At 42.6% G+C, this 18,871-nt stretch overlaps 1 protein-coding gene across 1 annotated transcript; it reads right to left on the bottom strand.

Annotated features, from left to right (window-relative positions):
• Positions 1–15,927: 15,927 nt before the first annotated feature.
• LOC127231036 (disintegrin and metalloproteinase domain-containing protein 21) lies at positions 15,928–18,210 on the bottom strand. The gene has a single exon (XM_051196408.1). The coding sequence runs from the start codon at positions 18,208–18,210 to the stop codon at positions 15,928–15,930; it is 2,283 nt and encodes a 760-aa protein (XP_051052365.1).
• Between the last annotated feature and the right edge of the window lie 661 nt (positions 18,211–18,871).

The raw sequence follows: 18,871 nt of genomic DNA, 5'->3' as shown, positions 1-18,871 counted from the left end.
GTTAGTGTTTTATCCTCTGCCATTGCTACCCGAAGGCAAAGAACCCAGAAGGGGGAGGGGTAATGATTGCAGACCATTGTATGTTAGAAGACGGGAGAGTTGGTGAGGAGACATGACAATAATAGGTGACCCAAACGTTAACTTCTTTGCTCTGCTCAGAGTCTGTTTCATTGGCTGGCCCTTTTTCCCTGCAGTAAGCCTGGTGGCCATGTGAGCTTTGCTATGCTATGGGCACCTCAGTCATTTGTCCTGTGTTCCTTTGTCACTTGCCCATATGTACAATGGGATAGGATCATATCCACCTCTATTTCCCTCCTCCAGCCCCCCTTACCCCTTTTAACTTCATTCTCCAAACTTTATGTCTAGTTGAAATTTTCATAGAATAAGTAAAGCGAAGAGAGGGCAGGAAGGAAAAACCAATCATTCTGTTGTGGAATTTGAGACCACTGGGAAAGACCATCTGACCTGTTCTGTGTCTTTATATATATAATTTTTTTTCATTTCTTTTACATACTGACCAGATTTCCTCTCCATCCTCACCTCCAAGTCACACCTCCCTGCTTCCCGTCTACCCCTGTCTCCTTCCACTCCTCCTCCATCACCATTCAGGAAGTGGGTGGGGGGAACTCCCATGGTGTTGAGCAAAGGATAGCATATCAAGTTGAGGGAGGATAAAGTCTAGGCAAGGTAATCCAGTGTGGATAACAGGGCCCCAAAAGCCAGCTAGGGGCTGCAGACAGGTCCTGATCTCAGTACTAGGAGCCTCACAAGTCACCAAGCAGAGGTCCTAGGTCAGAGCTGTGAAAGCTCCCTAACTGTTAGTTCAGAGTCCATGAGCTCCCTCCCACAGGCTCAGGTCAGCTGTCTCTATGGGTTCCCCCATCACAAAACCCTGGCTCACACAATTTCTCCTCCCTTTCTTCAGCAAGACTACTGGAGCTCACTCAGTGTTTGCTGTCGATAATTGCACTGCTTCCAACAGTTAAGGGATAGAGGATTTCTGATGACAATTGGAGTAGTCACCAATGATTACAATAGATGGCCAGCAAATATTCATCTGATGAACTCACAACCAGGTCCCTGTACCTGGGACCACTATGCTCAAGTGGAAAAGTAAATGAGCCCTCTCCATTGTATTTGACACAAGGTAAAATTCTGTTAGATTGATTGTAAATAACAGATAAACTTTAAAACACTTGATTTTCTATGCAGGTGTTTTGCATATTTGCATGTATGTATACCATGTGTGGCTATCTGGTGCCTTCAGAGGACAGAGGACAGTATCAGACTCTGTGGAACTGGAGTCAGTCACAGTTGTTAATCATCTTACAGGTGCTGGGAATAGAGCCCAGGTCCTCTGAAAGAGCAGTCAGTACTCTTAACCACTGAGCCACTTTTCGGCACCCACCATTTTAGCGGAGAGAAAAAACACAAGTAGCCAAGGTTACTGTTAATTACCCAGAGTCAAGCAGGCCCTTCACCCTTGTTCACTCTCTATTTCATGCTATACCAGTGGTGTGTGGACCTTGGCTCATTAAATCCTTCAAGTGTGGAATCCTCAGATTCCACCCACCTTGATTTTCCTTTTGAGACAGGGTCTCTCACTAGCCTGGAACTCCCCAAGCAGACTAGAGAGCTCCCAAGGTCCTCCTGCCTCTGCCTTCCTAGTGCTGGGACTACAAGACCGAAATGCCGCGCTGCACAAACACATCTGTCTTTACAAGTTTTTTGTTTGTTATTTGTTTGTTTGTATTTTGGTGTGTGCTGGGGGGGGGGGAAGTGTGTGTGTGTATGTGTGAATGCAGGTGCCTTGAGGCCAGAAGAAGAAGTCATGTCCTCTAAAATGGAGTTACGGACATTTGTCACTGGATATGGGTGCTAGGAACCCAACCTAGATCCCCTACAAGACCAGTGTAGACTCTTAACCGCTGAGCTTCTGACCAGCTAGCTGCATGTCTGCCTTTTTCCACATATAGGCTCTGGGGCTGGTCTCATGTCCTCAGGCACCCTCTCAAATATTGCTAGGAGTCTTATCTGGGGCTATTCTTGTGAATTCCTGGGGGGGGGGCGCCTGGCTCCAGGTTTCTCTCTAACCCACAAATGGCACCACCATGAAAACACCTTTTTAGTTACACTCCACTTCCCTGGTGCCTCCAACCTGCTTCGCACACCTAGGCCACCCAGCTAGCTCCTTCAACGTCTCATCCCAACACCCCCCTCCCCTCACTTACACTTACACACCTGACTTGTGCCAACATGTAACTACAGAGAGATAGTGTCTGCCACTAACCAGCTCTCCCCCTAGGCCAACCCCACTCATGCAAGTCCATCTCCCCAAAAGGGGTGTACAGAAATACCCACACCTTCAGTATACCCAGGGAAATCCATGCATCCCTCGTATGGCCTTCCTTATTATCTAGCCTCTCTGGGGCTGTGGATTATACTACGTTGGTTCTCATATACATTACAGCTGGTATTTGTTCTTGAGTGAGTTGTCTCTCTGGCTCTGTGTGCCATCCCCTTGGAATTACTTTTTATATTCTAGACATTTACCTGAAAATTTCACGATGTCATTGTTTTTTGTAATTTTTTTTCAATTTTCTTTTATTTAACTGTGTGAAATAAGCTTGTTTTACATGTCAATCCCAGTTCTGACACCCTCCCATCCTCCTCTGTTCCCCCCAACCAACCCACATCCCATTCCCTTTCTGCTCCCCAGGAGGGTAAAGCCTTTCATGGGGAGTCTTCAAAGCCTGTCACATCGATTGGAGCCCTCCCTCAAGTGTCTAGGCTGAGAAAGTATCCCTCTATATGGAATGGGCTACCAAAGTCCATTTGGATACCAGGGATAAATATTGATCCACTACCAGAGTCCCCATAGACTGCCCAGTTCTCAAAACAAGCACAACATTCAGGGAATCTTGTTAGGTCTTATGCTGGTTTCCAGGCTATCAGACTGGAGTCCATGAGTTCCCTCTTGTCCAGGTCAGCTGTCTCTGTGGGTTTCTGCAGCCTGGTCTTGACCCCTTTGCTCATTACTCCTCCCTTTCTGCCAATGGATTCCAGGAGTTCAGCTCAGTGTTTAGCTGTGGGTGTCTGCTACTGTTACCTTCGGCTACTAGATGAAGACTCTAGGATGGCATGTAAGGTAGTCATCAATCTTGTTATTGGAGAAAGGCATTAAAGGTAGCATCTCCAGTATTGCTCTGATTGTTAGTTGGAGTTATCATTGTAGGTCTCTGAACCTTTCCCCAGTGGGAGTTTTTCTCTTCAAACCTGTAATGGCTCCCTCTATTATGCTCTCTCTTTTCTTGCTCTCTTGAATTCCTAGCCTCAACTCTATCTTCCTGGTCCCTCGTGTTGTCCTCTCCCCTACCCTTCTCCCCTTCTCTCACTCCTAACTTCCTCTCCACTCACTACCCCCCTTGCTCCCAAATATGCTCAGGAGATCTTGTCCCTTTCCCCTTCAGTGGGGGAGGGGGAAATTGTATGTCTCTCTTAAGCTCCTCCTTGTTTCCTAGCTTCTCTGGGGGTGTAAATTGTAGGTTGCTGACCCTTTGCTCTATGTCTAAAATCCATATATGAGTGAGTATATGCCATGTTCCTCTTTTTGTGATTGGGTTACCTTACTCAGGGTGGTTTATCCTAGTTCCATTCACTTGCCTGTGATTTCAAGATTCCTTTTTTTTCTGCAGTATAGTATTCCATTGTGTAGATGTGCCACATCTTCTTTATCCATTCTTCAGTTGAGGGGCATCTAGGTTGCTTCCAGGTTCTTGCTATTACAAATAATGCTGCTATGAACATAGTTGAACAGATGTCTTTGTTGCATGGAAGTGTATCATTTGGGTATGTGCCTAAGAGTGGAATTGCCAGGTCCTGTGGTAGACTGATTCCCATTTTCTTGAGGAACCACCATACTGATTTCCAAAATGGCTGTACAAGTTTGACTGCCACCAGCAGCAGAGAAGTGTTCCCCTTTCTCCGGCATAAACTGTCATCCGTATTTCCAATTTTAGCCATTCTGACAGGAGTAAGATGGTAACTCAGAGTTGTTTTTGATTTGCATTTCCCTGATGACTAAGTAAGTTGAGCATGTTTTTAAGTGTCTTTCAGCCACGGTGGATTCCTTTATTGAGAATTCTCTATTCAGTTCTGTACCCCACTTTTTAATTAGATTATTTGGTGTTTGGGTGACTAGCTTTCTGAATTCTTCGTATATTTTGGAGGTCAACCCTCTGTTAGTTGTGGAGTTGGAGAGGATCTTTCCCCAGTCTGTGGGCTGTCGTCAGGTCTTGCTGACTGTGTGTTTAGCCTTATAGAAGCTTCTCCGTTTCAGGAGGCCCCGTCTGTGCTGCTGGTGTTATGCTCAGGAAGCGATCTCCCGTAAAGGGGTTCATTCCAATTTTTTGTTCCTATTAAGATTTGCTATATTGCCGAGTATGTGGTCTATTTTAGAGAAGGTTCCATGTGGAACTGAGAAGAAGGTATATTCGTTTGGGTTTGGATGGAATGTTCTATAGATGTCTGTTAAACCAAATTGGGACATAACTTCTGTTAGTTCTTTTGTTTCTTTGTTAAGTTTCTGTCTGGTGGACCTGTCTAGTACTGAGAGTGGGGTGTTGAAATCTCTTACTGAAAGTGTGTGAGGGTTTATGTGTGATTTGAGTTTTAGTAATGTTTCTTTTACAATGTGTGTGCCTTTTTATTTGGGGCATAGATGTCCAGAATTGAGACTTCATCTTGATGGATTTCTCCTGTGATGAATAAGAAATGACCTTCTTCATCTCTTTTAATTGATTTCAGTTTAAAATCTAAGTTGTTAGATATAAGTATTGCAACACCTGCTTGTTTGTTGGGTCCATTTGATTGTAAAATCTTTTCCCTACCCTTAATTCTGAGGTAACATCTGTCTTTGAAGTTGAAGGGTGTTTCTTGTATGCAGCAGAAGAGTGGATTCTGTCTTTGTATCCATTCTGTTAGCCTGTTTCTTTTTATAGGCAAATTAACACCATTAATATTACAGGATATTAATGACCATTGTTTGTTAATTCTTGTTTGATTTGGATTCGTTGGTGGCAGTGGTATTATGTGTGCATTTCTCCCATTTTTCTTTTGGCCACTGGTAAAGTGGGATTATCTATTGCCAATGTTTTTCTGGGTATAGTTGATTGACTTCCTTGCGTTGGAGCTTTCCTTCCAGAACTTTCTGTACTGTACTGCTGGATTAGTTTATAAGTATTGTTTAAATCTGGTTTTGTAATGGAATATTTTGGTTCCTCCATTTACAGTGATTGAAAGCTGTGCTGGGTATAGCAGCCTGGGCTAGCATCGGTGGTCTCTTAGTGTTGGTAGAATATCTATCCAGGACCTCCTGGCCTTCAGAGTTTCCATGGAGAAATAATTTTGATAGGTTTGCCTTTATATGTTACTTGGCCTTTGACCTTTTTCCTTTGCTGTTTTTTTTTTTTTTTTTTTTTTTTTTTTTTTTTTTTTACATTGCCATCCCAGTTCCCTCTCCCTCTTTCCCTCTCTCCCCATCCCACATGCATATGGGCTTAGGTGGGTCAGAAGTTCGATGTCTGTAGCTCTGGGTGGTCCAAGCTCTCTAGGATGTCTCTCCTCCTACAGGGGCCTGGCGATGGGGGTCAAGATCAGGCTCCATCAGAAGACTGGCGATTGGGGTCAAAGATCCTGAAGGCTGGAACTCAGGATGTTCAGCATGCGCGTGGATAGGCGGATCTTGCCTGGGCCTAACACTCTCCAACTGAGGCCTCTTGAGCAGAAGCCCGATGATGTGGGTCAAGGATCCAGCCCACAGGGGCTCAGGATGGCCCCGAGGAAATAGGCGGATCTCTAGGAGGGGCCCGGAACTCCAGTAGTGGACTGGCAGTGAGGGTCAGAGACCAGGCAGGTGGGGATTCCGGGTGGTCCCACGTGGCTAGGCAGGTCTAGTATGCTCAGAACAGCTCCAGGAAGTTCCCAGAAGGTGTCAGGATGTTTGGCTCCACCCTCTGTCCTAGTGGTAGGGCACAGGGTAGGGGGAGGGCAGGCTCTTGGTGGGGGTGGGTGGGGGTGTATCACAGCACCAGGAGCACTCTTGATGGGGACAGGACAGGGGGAGTGAGATCCGTGGCCAATCCAGGGAGTTCCCAGGGAAGGGGGGGTATTCAACGCGAATTGGTCCCAGACTTACCTCTAGCAGAGGCCTAGCAATGGGGCTCCTTTGCTGTTCTTAATATTCTTTCTTTATTCTGTATGTTTGGTGTTTTGATTGTTATGTGGTGAAGGGACTTTTTCTGTGGTCCACTCTGGTGTTCTGTAAGCTTCTTGTACTTTCATTGGCATGTCTTTTTTCAGGTTGGGAAAGTTTTCTTCTATGATTTTGTTGAATATATTTTCTGCACCTTTGAGTTGGGTTTCTTCACCTTCTTCTATACCTATTATTCTTAGCTTTGGCCTTTTCACAATGTCTCATATCCTGGATAATTTTTGTTAGGGATTTGTTAGACTTAAGATTTTCTTTGGTCAATGAATCTATTTCTCCTAGTTTATCTTCAACGCCTGAGATTCTTCTCTCTTCAATTTCTTGTATTCTGTAGGTTATGCTTGCATCTGTAGTCCCTTATTGTTTACCCAGCTTTTCTTCTTCAGAATACCCTCAGTTTGTGGTTTTTTGTTTTGTTTTGTTTTTTGTCTCTATTTCAGTTTTCAGGTCATGAATTGTTTCCTTCATCTGTTTGATTTTTTTTTCTTAGCATTCCTTGTTTTCTTTAAGAGATTTGTGATGTCTTGCATTTTTTTTTCTTCCATTTCTTTAAGGGATTTTCTCATTACCTCTTTGAGGGTCTCTATCATCATCATAAAATTGTTTTTAGGGTTGTTCTCTTCTGCTTAATCTGTGGTGGGATGTTCAGGTCTTGCTGGTGTCGAGTCCCTAGACTCTGGTGGCATCATATTAATCTTTCTGTTGTTGACTCTGCTCTTACACTGCCGTCTGCCCATCCTTTCTTCCAGTGTGTATCAGTGGGGTATCTCCCTCTCCTGGTGGGTGCAGGACCAAGGTTCTCTTCCATTGATCCAACACTCTGATGATTCTCCTATTCCAGTTGATGGAGGTGGGACTAGGATGCTGGCTGACTCTGGATGGGCTGGTTCTCTGGGAGGAGTTATCCTGTACAGAGCCCACAGTGATCAGGAGGCTCCATAAAGGGCACTGGAAGGCAGGCTCCTTCCATGAGTGGAGACAGGACCAGAACGCTAGCAGACTCTGGACAGGATCCCCTGTGCTCATGCAGGCCCCTGGCCACAGGAGGCTCTGAGCAGGGCCCCAGAAGGCAGCCCAGAAATAGGCCTAAGCTTATCTCCTACCATGGTTGAAAGTGGAACCAGGAAAATGGCAGACTCTGGACAGGCCAGTCCCCCTGGACAGGCTCCCCTTCATGTACTGTAATTGTTTTTTACAGCTTAATAACACTCCATTGTGTAAATGAACCACATTTTTCTTATCCATACCTTGGTAGAGAGGCATCTAAGTTGTTTCAAGTTTCTGGCTATTATGAATAATGCTGCTATGAACACAGTTGAGCAAGTGTCCTGTGATATGATTGATCATCCTTAGGTGATATTTCCAAGATTTGTATAACTAAATACTGAGATAGATTGATTCCTTCTTTTCTGAAAGACTGCCATATTGATTTTCAAAGTGGCTGTATAAGTTTTCACTCCAACCAACAGAAGAGTAACCTTCCCTTACTCAATGTCCTCTCCAACATAAGCAGTCATCAGTGTTTTTGATCTTAGCCATTCTGACAGCTGTAAGACGGTATTTCAAAGTCATTTTTATTTGAATTTCCATGATGACTAAGGATGATGAACAATTCCTGAGTTATCTTTCAACCATTTTAGATACTCCTGTTGAAAAATCTCTGTATAGATATGTACCCTATTTTTAAATTGAATTATTTGGTCATTTGATGTCTACTTTCTTGAGTTCTTTATATATTTTGGAGATCATCCTTCTGTCAGATGTAGGATTGGTAAAGATCTTTTCCCATTGTCTTCTTGACAGTGTCCTTTGCTTTACTGAAGTTTTTCAGGTTCAGGAGGTCCCGTTTATTAATTGTCGATTTAGTGTCTATGCTACTGGTGTTAATTCAGGAAGCGGTCTCCTATGCCAATGTGTTCAAGGCTATTCCCCACTCTCTCCTTTATCAAATTACTGTAAGTGGATTTATGTTGAGGCCTTTGATTCACTTGGACCTGAGTTTTTAGAGGATTGATACTGATGGATGTATCTGTATTTTTCTACATGTGGACATACAGTTATGCCAGCATGTTTAGTGGAAGATGCTTTCTTTTCTTCTATTGTATTGTTTAGGCTTCTTTGTCAAAAATCAGGTGTTCTCAGGGGCATGGATTTATGTCAGGGTGTAGGAGCTGACCTATTAGAAGTAGACCTGTCTTCTCAATAGAAAGCCAGAAGGTCCTGGACAGCATTGCTGAAGATACAAAGAAACCTCAGATGGGATCCCAGGCTATTATATCCAACAAAACTTTTAATCACCATAGATGGAGAAAACAAGACATTCCATGACAAAACCAGATCAAAACAATAGCTATCCACAAACCCAGCCTAACAGAAAGTACTAGAGTGAAAACTCCAACCCAAAAAAAGATAGTTGTAACCACAGAAACACAGGCAACAGATAACCTCACCCAACAAACCTCAAAGAAGGGAAACACAACACACAAACTCTACCACCACCAACTAAATCAAAAATAACAGAAATTAACAATCACTGGTCATTAACATTTCTTAATATCACTGGACTCAAATAACATATAAAAATACACAGGCTAATGGAATGTGTATGAAAACCAGACCCATCCTTGTGATGCACACAAGAAACACTCATCAATCTCAAAAACATGTGTTACCTTATAATAAAGGGTTGGGAAATATGTTCCCAACAAAATGGACCTAAGAAACAAACAGGATTAGCTACCCTAATATCTAACAAAAAGGTCTTCGTACTAAATTAAGTCTATAAAGATGGAAAAGAAACTTTGCATATTCATCCAAGAAAAATCCATCAAGATGAAGTCTCAATTGTGAAACATCCATATCCCAAATATAAGGACACCCTCATTTGTTTAAAAAAAAAAAAAAAACTTACTATAGTTTAAGTCACACATCAAGCCCTATCTAAACTTTAGATGGCCAACTTCTAAAATTTCTACTCAGGGTAAAAAAGAAAAAGCCACAATAAGTGCAGGGTCTAAAATCTGAAGGAAAAAAGCATCTACTCATGGCATGATCTACTTTTTAAATATTTTTTTCTTATTTTACATATCAATCCCAGTTCCCTCTCCCTCCCTTCTTCCCTTCCTCCCCATACCCCCTTCCATCTCATCCCTCCCCCCACTCCACAGAAAAGGTGAAGCCTTCCAGGAGGGATTAACAAAATCTGTCAAGTCATTTGGAGTAGGGACTAGGCCCTCCCTCCTGTCTCTAGGTGAAGGGAGTATCCCTCCATGGGGAATGTGCTCCCAAAGTCATTTTGTGCACCAGGGATACATCCTGGTTCCACTGTCTGAGGTCCCTTAGACTGTTCAGGCCTTCTAACTGAGACCCATGTTCAGGGGGTCTGAGTTAGTCCAATGCTGGTTTCCCAGCTATCAGTCTGGGGGTCAATTAGCTTCCCCTTGTTCAGGTCAGCTGTTTCTGTGGGTTTCTGTAGCTTGGTCTTGTCCTCCCTCTCTGCATTTGGATTCCAGATCAACTCAGTGTTTAGCTGTGGGTGCCTGTTTCTGTTTCCCTCAGCTACTAGATGAGGGCTCTATGATGGTGGATAAATTAGTCATCAATCTCATTATCAGGGAAGGGCATTTATGGTAGCCTTTCCATGGTTGCTCAAATTATTCCTTGTAGGTCTCTGGACATTTCTCTAGAGTCAGTTTTCTCTTCAAACCTATAATGACTCTCTTCTTTATGGTATCTCTCCTCTCTCTCTCTCTCCTGTTGTCTATTCCTCCCCTAACTCAGTCTTCCTAGTCCCATATGATTTCCTCTCCTTCCCTTCTCTTTCTCCTAGCTCCCTCTCCACTCACTGCCCCCCCATTCCCAATATGCTCAAGAGATCCTGTTCTTTTCCCCTTCTGTGAGGGACCTCTCTTAAGTTCCTCCTTGTATCCTCATTTCTCTGGCAGTGTGAATTATAGGCTGGTGATCCTTTGCTCTAGGTCTAAAATCTATATATGAGTGAATACATACCATGTTCCTCTTTTTGTGACTGGGTTACCTCATTCAGGATGGTTTCTTCAAGTGCCATCCATTTGCCTATAAATGTCAAGATTCCATTGTTTTTCCCCCATTGTGTAAATGTGCCACATCTTCTTTATCCATTCTTCAGTTGAGGGCATCTAGGTTGCTTCCAGGTTCTTGCTATTACAAATAATGCTGCTATGACCATAGTTGAACAGCTGTCTTTGTTGCATAGATGTGGATCATTTGGGTATATGCCTAAGAGGGGGATTGCTGGGTCCTGTGGTAGACTGATTCCCATTTTCCTGAAGAACCACTATACTGATCTCCAAAATTACTGTACTAGTTTCCACTCCCATCAGCAGGGAGAAGTGTCCCCCTTTCTCCACATTCTCTCCAGCATCAGTTGTCATTGGTGTTTCTAATTTTAACCATTCTGGCAGGGGTAAGATGGTATCTCAAAGTTGTTTTGATTTGCATTTCCCTGATAGCTAAGGATGTTGAGCATTTTCTTAAATGTCTTTCAGCCTTTTTGATTTCCTCTATTGAGAATTCTTTCTTCAGTTCTGTACCCCATTTTTAATAGGGTTATTTGGTGTTTTCTTGACTAGTTTCTTGAGTTCTTTGTATATTTTGAAAATCAGCCCTCTGTCAGATATAGGATTGGACAAGATTTTTTTTCCCAGTCTATGGGCTGCTGTTTGGTCTTGGGGTCCCATTTATTAATTGTTGATCCTAATGTCTGTGCTACTAGAGTTATGTTCAAGAAGAGGTCTTCTGTACCAATTTGTTCAAGGGTACCTCCCACTTTCTTTTCTGAGATGTTCAGTGTGGCTGTATTTATGTTGAGGTCTTTGATCCATTTGGACTTGAGTTTTGCCAATAGACATGGGTCTATCTACAGTCTTCTATACACCATCATCCAGTTGATGACAAAAATCTTATCGTTTTACTGGGGTTTCGGGGCTGGAATTCTTTTGTACCAGAAAAGACAGATAAGCATCTTCACATAGAGTAAGTCCTGGCTGTCAGCTCAAAAGTGAGAGTGGCTAATGAATGTCCTGTGAACTCCTTAAGGGAGAAGAAGGTTAGTTAAGAGATGAAATCAGGGAATTCTAGAAAAGGAGACTAGTGGGCTATGCTGCATTTTCAAGCAGTTAGATAAAAAGCTAATAGTTTATTTTCAGTAAAAATCACTAGTAAGGCAAAGATTGTCCTTTTACAGTGGTTGCTTTTCTCCCAGCATGCATAGAGAGTATCTAGTAACCAGAGAACCTAGTAAACAGAGGAATACAGGCAAGTGGCTTTTGCTTTGCTGCCATGCCTTTGCTATGGTTTCCTGCTAAGAGTAGATTTTAGCATCAATTGCTTAAACCGGTAAGTCAAAGAAAGGATCTAAGTTTTATTTGCACAAGAAATGAAACCTGGCCTCTCTAGTGCTCTAGACTCAGTGGCAGCACAGGCCTACAGGAAAGTTTACTTCTTCCTAAGGATGAGCAAATAGGCTGATTACCTTTGTCTTTATCTTCTCAAGGGAAACAGGAGGGAGCAGCAGTAAATCTCTGAGCTAAGCTCTTGGGTTAATAAATTGGGATGAAGGTAAATGCAAAAAGTTTGAGACTCTTCTGTAAGGATGGAAAAATTTAGCTTAACTCTCCACACTGACCCCAGGAGTAGGCAAAAGGTCACATTCTTGACTGTTTATGACAGGGTTGTTTAGGACAGCACCTGTGAGTGAGTGAACACAGGAAATGAGCCTTGTTACCCCACCCAGAAGCCCGGCAAAAGCAGACTTCCTGGGCTAAGTGCGGGCTTGGATAGTTCAAATTGATTGGTCTGCACTGGATGCTATGAGATGATTGGTTTATGATGTGTGAGCTTTGTTGTAACCCTATAAAAGCTGTCTCAATCCTGTACCTAGGGTTCCCAGTCCTCTACACCCACATGGTGTGTGGTTGCGGACCCCTGTGCACTTGGAATATAAAAGACCTCATGCATCAAGACCACTTCTCGTGATTTGGGGAGGGGGGCTGCCTTTCCTGAGTTGGGGCATGAGGGTCCGTGCACTCTATGAGTCTTTCAAATCTACTTGTGCAGGGTGTGCTTAAATTATTCTTCTCTATCTTCCAGTGAGGTAAAACCATGGCATGTTTATTTTTTTTTATCCATCTGAGCAGCTATGATTGAACAGCTTTGTGTGTATAGTAAATCTTTGTCCTTGGATATCTGGTAATGTTTAGATGGAATGCCTTTTCCCAGGCTCTAAACACTTACAAAATGGTTGTCAATAAGGATAACTGCAGGAAGACAGATCTCTGTAATTACTTAGGAGAGGGGAACAAGGGCCTGATAGTGGGGAACAGGTCTCACACATAACTAAGGGATATAATCAGTAAACTCCAAATACATGGGAGAAACAGTGAGTGATCAGACAGTAATGAACAGCTGGAAGTAAATCCCAAGAGTATTACCAAAGGGAATAAGCTACATGAAGGATTTTGCAGTACAGAGCAGCCATTCATTGACAAGACTATATTCTAATACACATAGGGTCCTGGTTTAACACAACAGAAGACTTCTTAATTCTTCTGGGTTGTCTTCATGAGATACTGGCCATCTAATTCCACACAATAATTCTAGGAGACTTCGACACCCCACTGTCCCCGATGGACAGATGTGCCAGAAAGAAACTTAACAGTGAAATAAGGGAACTAATAGATGTCATGACTCAAATGGGCTTAGCAGACATCTATAGAACATTTCACCCAAAGAAAAAAAAGAATATACCTTCTTCTCAGCACCTCATAAAACCTTCTCTAAAACTGACCACCAACTCAGTAACAAAACAAACCTCAAAAGATATTTAAAAAAAAAAAATTGGAATAGCAGTCTGTATCCCATCAGATCACCAAGGCTAAAATTAGAATTCAAAAACACTAATCGTAGAAAGCCTACCATAAGCAAAGTTCTACTGAATCACCAGTGGGTCAAGGAAGAAAGAAGAAATTAAAGACTTCCTAGAAATCAACAAAAATGAATGCACATGATATCCAAATTTTGGTACACTACGATTGTGGTACCAAGAGGAAAGTTCATAACAGTAAGTGCTTACATAAAGAACATGTAGAAATCTCACACTAGCCACTTAACAGCACACCTATAAGATCTTGAACAAAAAGAAAAAAAAGTCACCAAGGAAGAGGTCATAACAAGAAATAATCATACTGGGGGCTGAATTCAATAAAATAGAAACAAAGAAAACAATACAAAGAATCAATGACACACAGAGCTGGTTCTTTGAAAAAAAACAATAAGATAGACAACCCCTAATGGAAACTAACCGAAAGGCAGAAAAAGACGATGCAAATTAACAACAGCAGAAATTAAAAGGGGGATATAACAACAGACAATGAGGAAATCCAGAGAATCATTAGGCCATACTTCAAAAAACGGTACTGCACAAAATTGGAAAATCTAAAAGGATTATACAATTTTCTGGGTAGGTACCATATAACAAATTTAAAGCAAGACCAAATAAACAATTTAAATAGACCCATAACCCTTAAGGCAATAAAAGATATTTATCAAAAGTCTTCCAACCAAAAAATAAAAACATAACTTTAAAGACAAAAGGGGAAAATGGCCCAGGGCCATATTGTTTCAGTACACAACTCTACCAGAGCTTCAAATAAGAGCTAATACCAATACAGCACCTACTAGTCCACATGATAGAAGGAACATTGCCAAACTCCCTGTCTGAGGATACAGTTACCCTGATAAACAAACCACACAAAGACACAACTAAGAAAAAAGACTTAGAGACCATTCACCCTCATGAACTTGACACAAAAAAATACTCAAATGCTGGCAAACAGAATCCAAGAACGCATGAAAGAAATCCTGCTCCATAACCAAGTAGGCTTCATTCCAGAGATGCAGGGATGGTTCAACATATGAAAATTTATATGGTCCAACATATAAACTGAAATGTTGTTTTTGGTAGGAATGCCATTTAAACTAAGCTGATCATACCTATCAAAGAGCATGGGATATCTTTCCATTTTCTTTTTATTATCATTATTATTTTATGTATAGATCCCAATTCCCTCTCCCATCCCACCCTACAGTGCCCCCCATTCCCCATCTACTCTCCAGGGAGGTTGAGGCCTTCAATGAAAGATCATCAAAGTCTCTCAAAACATTGGCCCTACCCCATGTCTCTAGGGTAAGGGAGTATCCCTCCGTGGGGAATGGGCTCCTGAAATCCTTTCCTGCACCAGGGATACATCCTGGTTCCATTGTCAGAGGTATCACACACTTCCCAGACCTCCTAAGTGAGCCGCACATTCAGGGAGTCTTGCTTGGTCTTACATTTCCAACTATCAGTCTGGGGTGCGTGTCCATAAGCTCCCCCTTGTACAGGTCATCTGTTTCTGTTTCTCCAGCCTGGTCTTGACCCCTGTGCTCATCACTTCTCCCTCTCTGTAACTGGATTCCAGGAGTTTGGCTCAGTGTTTAGCTGGGGATCTCTGCTTCTTCTTCCATCAGCTACTGGATGAAAGTACTAGGATATGATATAAGGTAGTCATCAATCTCATTATCCAGGAAGGGCATTTAAGGTAGCCTCTCCACTATTGCTTAGATTGTTAGTTGAGGTCATTCTTGTATGCCACTGAACATTTTCTTAGTGTGAGATTTCTCTTTAAATCTATAATGGCTCACTCTATTATGGTATCTCTTTTCTTGTACTTTTCAATTCTTACCCCAACTCAGTTTTCCTAATCCCTCATGTTCTCCTCTCCCATCCTCCTCTCCCCTTCTCTTTCACCTAATTGTGGTCACAGAGCCCTGCCTCTCCAAGATTCATCCATCAGGGAATCTCCTGCCATGGGATGATACCTCCAACTTCAATTGCCACCTATTGCTTCTCTGACATGGTCACCAGCATCTGTCCTGTGCTGTCCTCCCTGACACTCAGCAAACGCTTTCATGAGACTGGGTTCTTTGCAATGTTCTGACAGTGGGACTCTGGGAAGGCTGTCTCCCTAAGGCTGTGGATAGTATATGTAGTGAGCCAAGGGTCTGTGTTAATGATGATGTAAGCATCAGTTCCCTAGCTGAGTATGAGGTGATGCTCCTGTGATCCTGTAACATGTCTTCAACTGGATCCCAAGTCTGCCTTCGCTCCTCTAAGCAGTGTCTGTGAAAATACTATCCACAAGCTGTGGGCCAGTGACAAGGAGTAGGGAAATTTTCAGTGCTCTGAAACCACATTTTATAGAATCATCCTAGATACATTCTTAAAAGAGATGCAGACAACTTTGGTTAAACTTTAGGCTAGAGACCTAAAGACGGGACCCAGAGGATTTCTGGCTCAAGGTCTCCTACTACTAGCGAAACAGCAAGCTTAGTGCAGCTCCAAACAAATTACCAGAAGAACAGAAAACACCAATTGGCATTTTTGAAGGTTTATTCCAATGTGAGCATCAGCAACCTATCAGAGACAGGTAGTATCAGCATCAAAAACCTCCTGTGTTCCCATAAAATACACTCAGGCTCTTCAGAACTGTGGACTTGAGTTTTAACTTGTCTCCTTCCTGATATTCATATTTTCTTTTTACTTCTCTTTATTTTATAGGGGCCAAGAGGCTAGCCCATTTTTAGATTGGCTCTTGGGGTTCAGTGCTGGCCAAACGCGCTTGTTCCCTTGAACGCATTAAAGCAGCACGCAGATCTTCATATGTGATAATCTTAGTAACAGATACACGAAAGGCCACACCAAACAGCAGCGAGGCTATAAAGACATAAATGCGACCAAAGATCGCTCTTAAGTAAACCACTGCTTCATAGCTCTGCCTAACTTTGTGTCTTCTTAATGGAACCTGTCCACTGTCTAAACTTCCTCCAGCTCCAACTCCTATGCAGTTTGGAGGTTCCCAACCTACATGACAATGGCAATTCCGAAGGTTATTGCATACTCCTCTAAAATTGCACTTTTCTGGGGTGCAGTCATAATTGAGATCAGATAAAGATCCATTGCAAGACCCTCGATCACAGAAATTAGTTTTGGAACATCGAGTGCCAAATCTCACATGCCCAACATCCCTTGCTGATGTTCCACGATGCTCATCAATCCCAAAACAGGAAAATCCAGAAATAACTGACTGATGGAATGAAACATGTTCCTGCAAGTGTGGAAGGTAGGAGACATTGGTACACTGCAACCTCCCACACATCTTATCTCTATCAGAGCAAGGTGTAAATGAGAGGCTTTCTTCGGCTCTCTGACAATGTCCAAACCGGTATTGTTCCTTATTGATTTCATAGCACTTACTATTACCAGCTTGAACACCTGCACCAAAGATTTCCTTGCAATGTACACTGCGATCAGTGCAGTTTCCTGCATAGCAGTACCCCTCTTCTGAACATGGTGTTCCATCTTGCAGATAATAGTCTCTTGGGCAATGGAGTACACTCCCATTACAGTACTCTGGAAGATCGCATATGTTCTGGACAGTTCTGCAAAGTGTCCCAGAAGAACTGTAGTTGCAGTTTGCACAGCATGATTCTTTATCACAAATGCTACCTTTTGCGAATGTGCAATTATTGTGACAGCAGTTATTTGAATAACAAGCCTTGTTTGAGCCACAATCACATTGCTCACCTTCATCTATTATGAAGTTTCCACAAACACTATAGGTTAATGATCTGTTATAGTAAGTATGACGGTCATAGAAAAGACATTGCACGTCACCAGGAGTATTGATTATATGGTTTAGCGTTGAGAGGGAACAATTGCTGAAAGCATCTGTTAGCTGAGGTTTCCTGAACATAACGCAAGTGGACCTTCTCTGACAAGCACAGTACTTCTCATCATCAAATTCCAGACCTAAAATCCTCCCAACACGATTGGTTACTACCACAGACACATACACATAATATCGGTCATTTTGACCAACACAGTTTAGGGCATCTGAAGTACATATACTATGTATAACTGGATTAAAATCATCTGGTGGCCCAAATTCATTAACTAGATTTGATGAGTCGGGCCTAAATCTGTCAAAAAAGGTCCTCTTATAGTATGAGTGTGCATTACCTCCTGGCATTCTGTAATCATCAGCAAATGGATTGCCATGGTTATACACAGTGATGAGAATAACATAGTACCTCAAATGAATGCTGAATAAATAGCTGTCCATTAAACTGGCTAACGAAAACAAATAATTGGCACACCTTGTAATATTAAAGTGTGCCTTCACATACACTGACCTAGTGGCTTGAAAATGTCCTTTAATAGCAGCTGGATGTGAAGCATAGTCTCTACTTGACATTCTGGGAGCCACGCTGGAATTTGTTCCAGAGAAGAAGGGGCCCACGTTATGGTCTACGTTCTTCCATTTTTTCATAGGCTCCACTGCATCAGAATCAGCTACTACCTGAGAAATAACATGCTCAAACGTGTGTGAGTCACTGAGGGGTTTGATTTCATAGGCAAGGTCATCCAGCATCATTACCCCATTCATACCCCCAGAACAAGTATCCATAGTGACTGTGGAATGAGGGATATCCTCCAGGAAGCCAATGTAGTAACAATCCACAGGGAAAAAAGGATAATCCATCTGTAGTGCCCCCTGGTCATCCTGAGTGGTCAGCAGCAAGTGTCTGGGCCAAATAAGAGTCTTTCTGCGCAGGTGGATGATATGTCTCTGGCCTCTAAATCGCAAGCTGTAGGAGAGCCGGCCTGGTGCTTGAAATCCCTTGCCATGGTAGGTCACCTTCCGAGGAGTGACCACATCCGATGAGATATAACGCCATGCGGGACGGCCTTGCAAACACTGGCTTGGAACCAGGAGCAGCACCCAGAGTGCAACCAGCAAGAGGAAGGCTCTGAGGGTCACGGGTCTTCCTGCCAGCCGCATGCCCCAGCTCAGATAAAACATCCTGGGTGAAGCTAGGCTAGAACCCTCTGCTGTGGCCACTGCCTGGGGTGGTAGACACTGACACTGGACAAAGGGCTTCTTCAGGCTCCCAGGCCTGCTGGTTACCCAGGCAACATGAGGACTTAGGTAACAATCATTGGGTGTGGCAGGAGTGACTCTGGCAGTGTTACCTGAGGTTGAGATGAATTAGGGTCAAAAGCAACATCTATAAGTTCACTTGGGAGAGAAGAGCAGAAGCCAGTGTCTCATGTCTCTTCTGACTCATTTGGTTTTGTTTTGTTTTGTTTTGTTTTTTTTTTTAATTTCCGGTCATACAAACATCATCATCATGAACACCATGTCAGTTATCTGAATTTACTCGGTCTCTAAAGTTGCTCTGGGTTAATTCTAGAAGTCAAATTTTTTTCTTTTGTTCCATATTTCTCATGTCTTTAGGAAGACTGAAGTAAATATTGTGAACATTTGTCTTACCTATGTTTTTTTTAATTCATGTGAACATTTTTATTTGAGTTTTTACTAAAACTATTTACAAATGGTTTTACTCTTTGGGATATTACTTGAGTATTTTGGGATATCCATCTATAATCTCTGGGTGCTGCTCATGGCTCAAAGCCATTGCTTCTTGATATTTAAAGAATCAGGAGAAACAAATAGGCTGAAT

This window comes from Phodopus roborovskii, unplaced genomic scaffold (assembly GCF_943737965.1).
Source record: "Phodopus roborovskii unplaced genomic scaffold, PHOROB, whole genome shotgun sequence".
In the NCBI taxonomy this organism is placed as follows: domain Eukaryota; kingdom Metazoa; phylum Chordata; class Mammalia; order Rodentia; family Cricetidae; genus Phodopus; species Phodopus roborovskii.
This window is presented reverse-complemented; position numbering and strand designations above follow the sequence as displayed.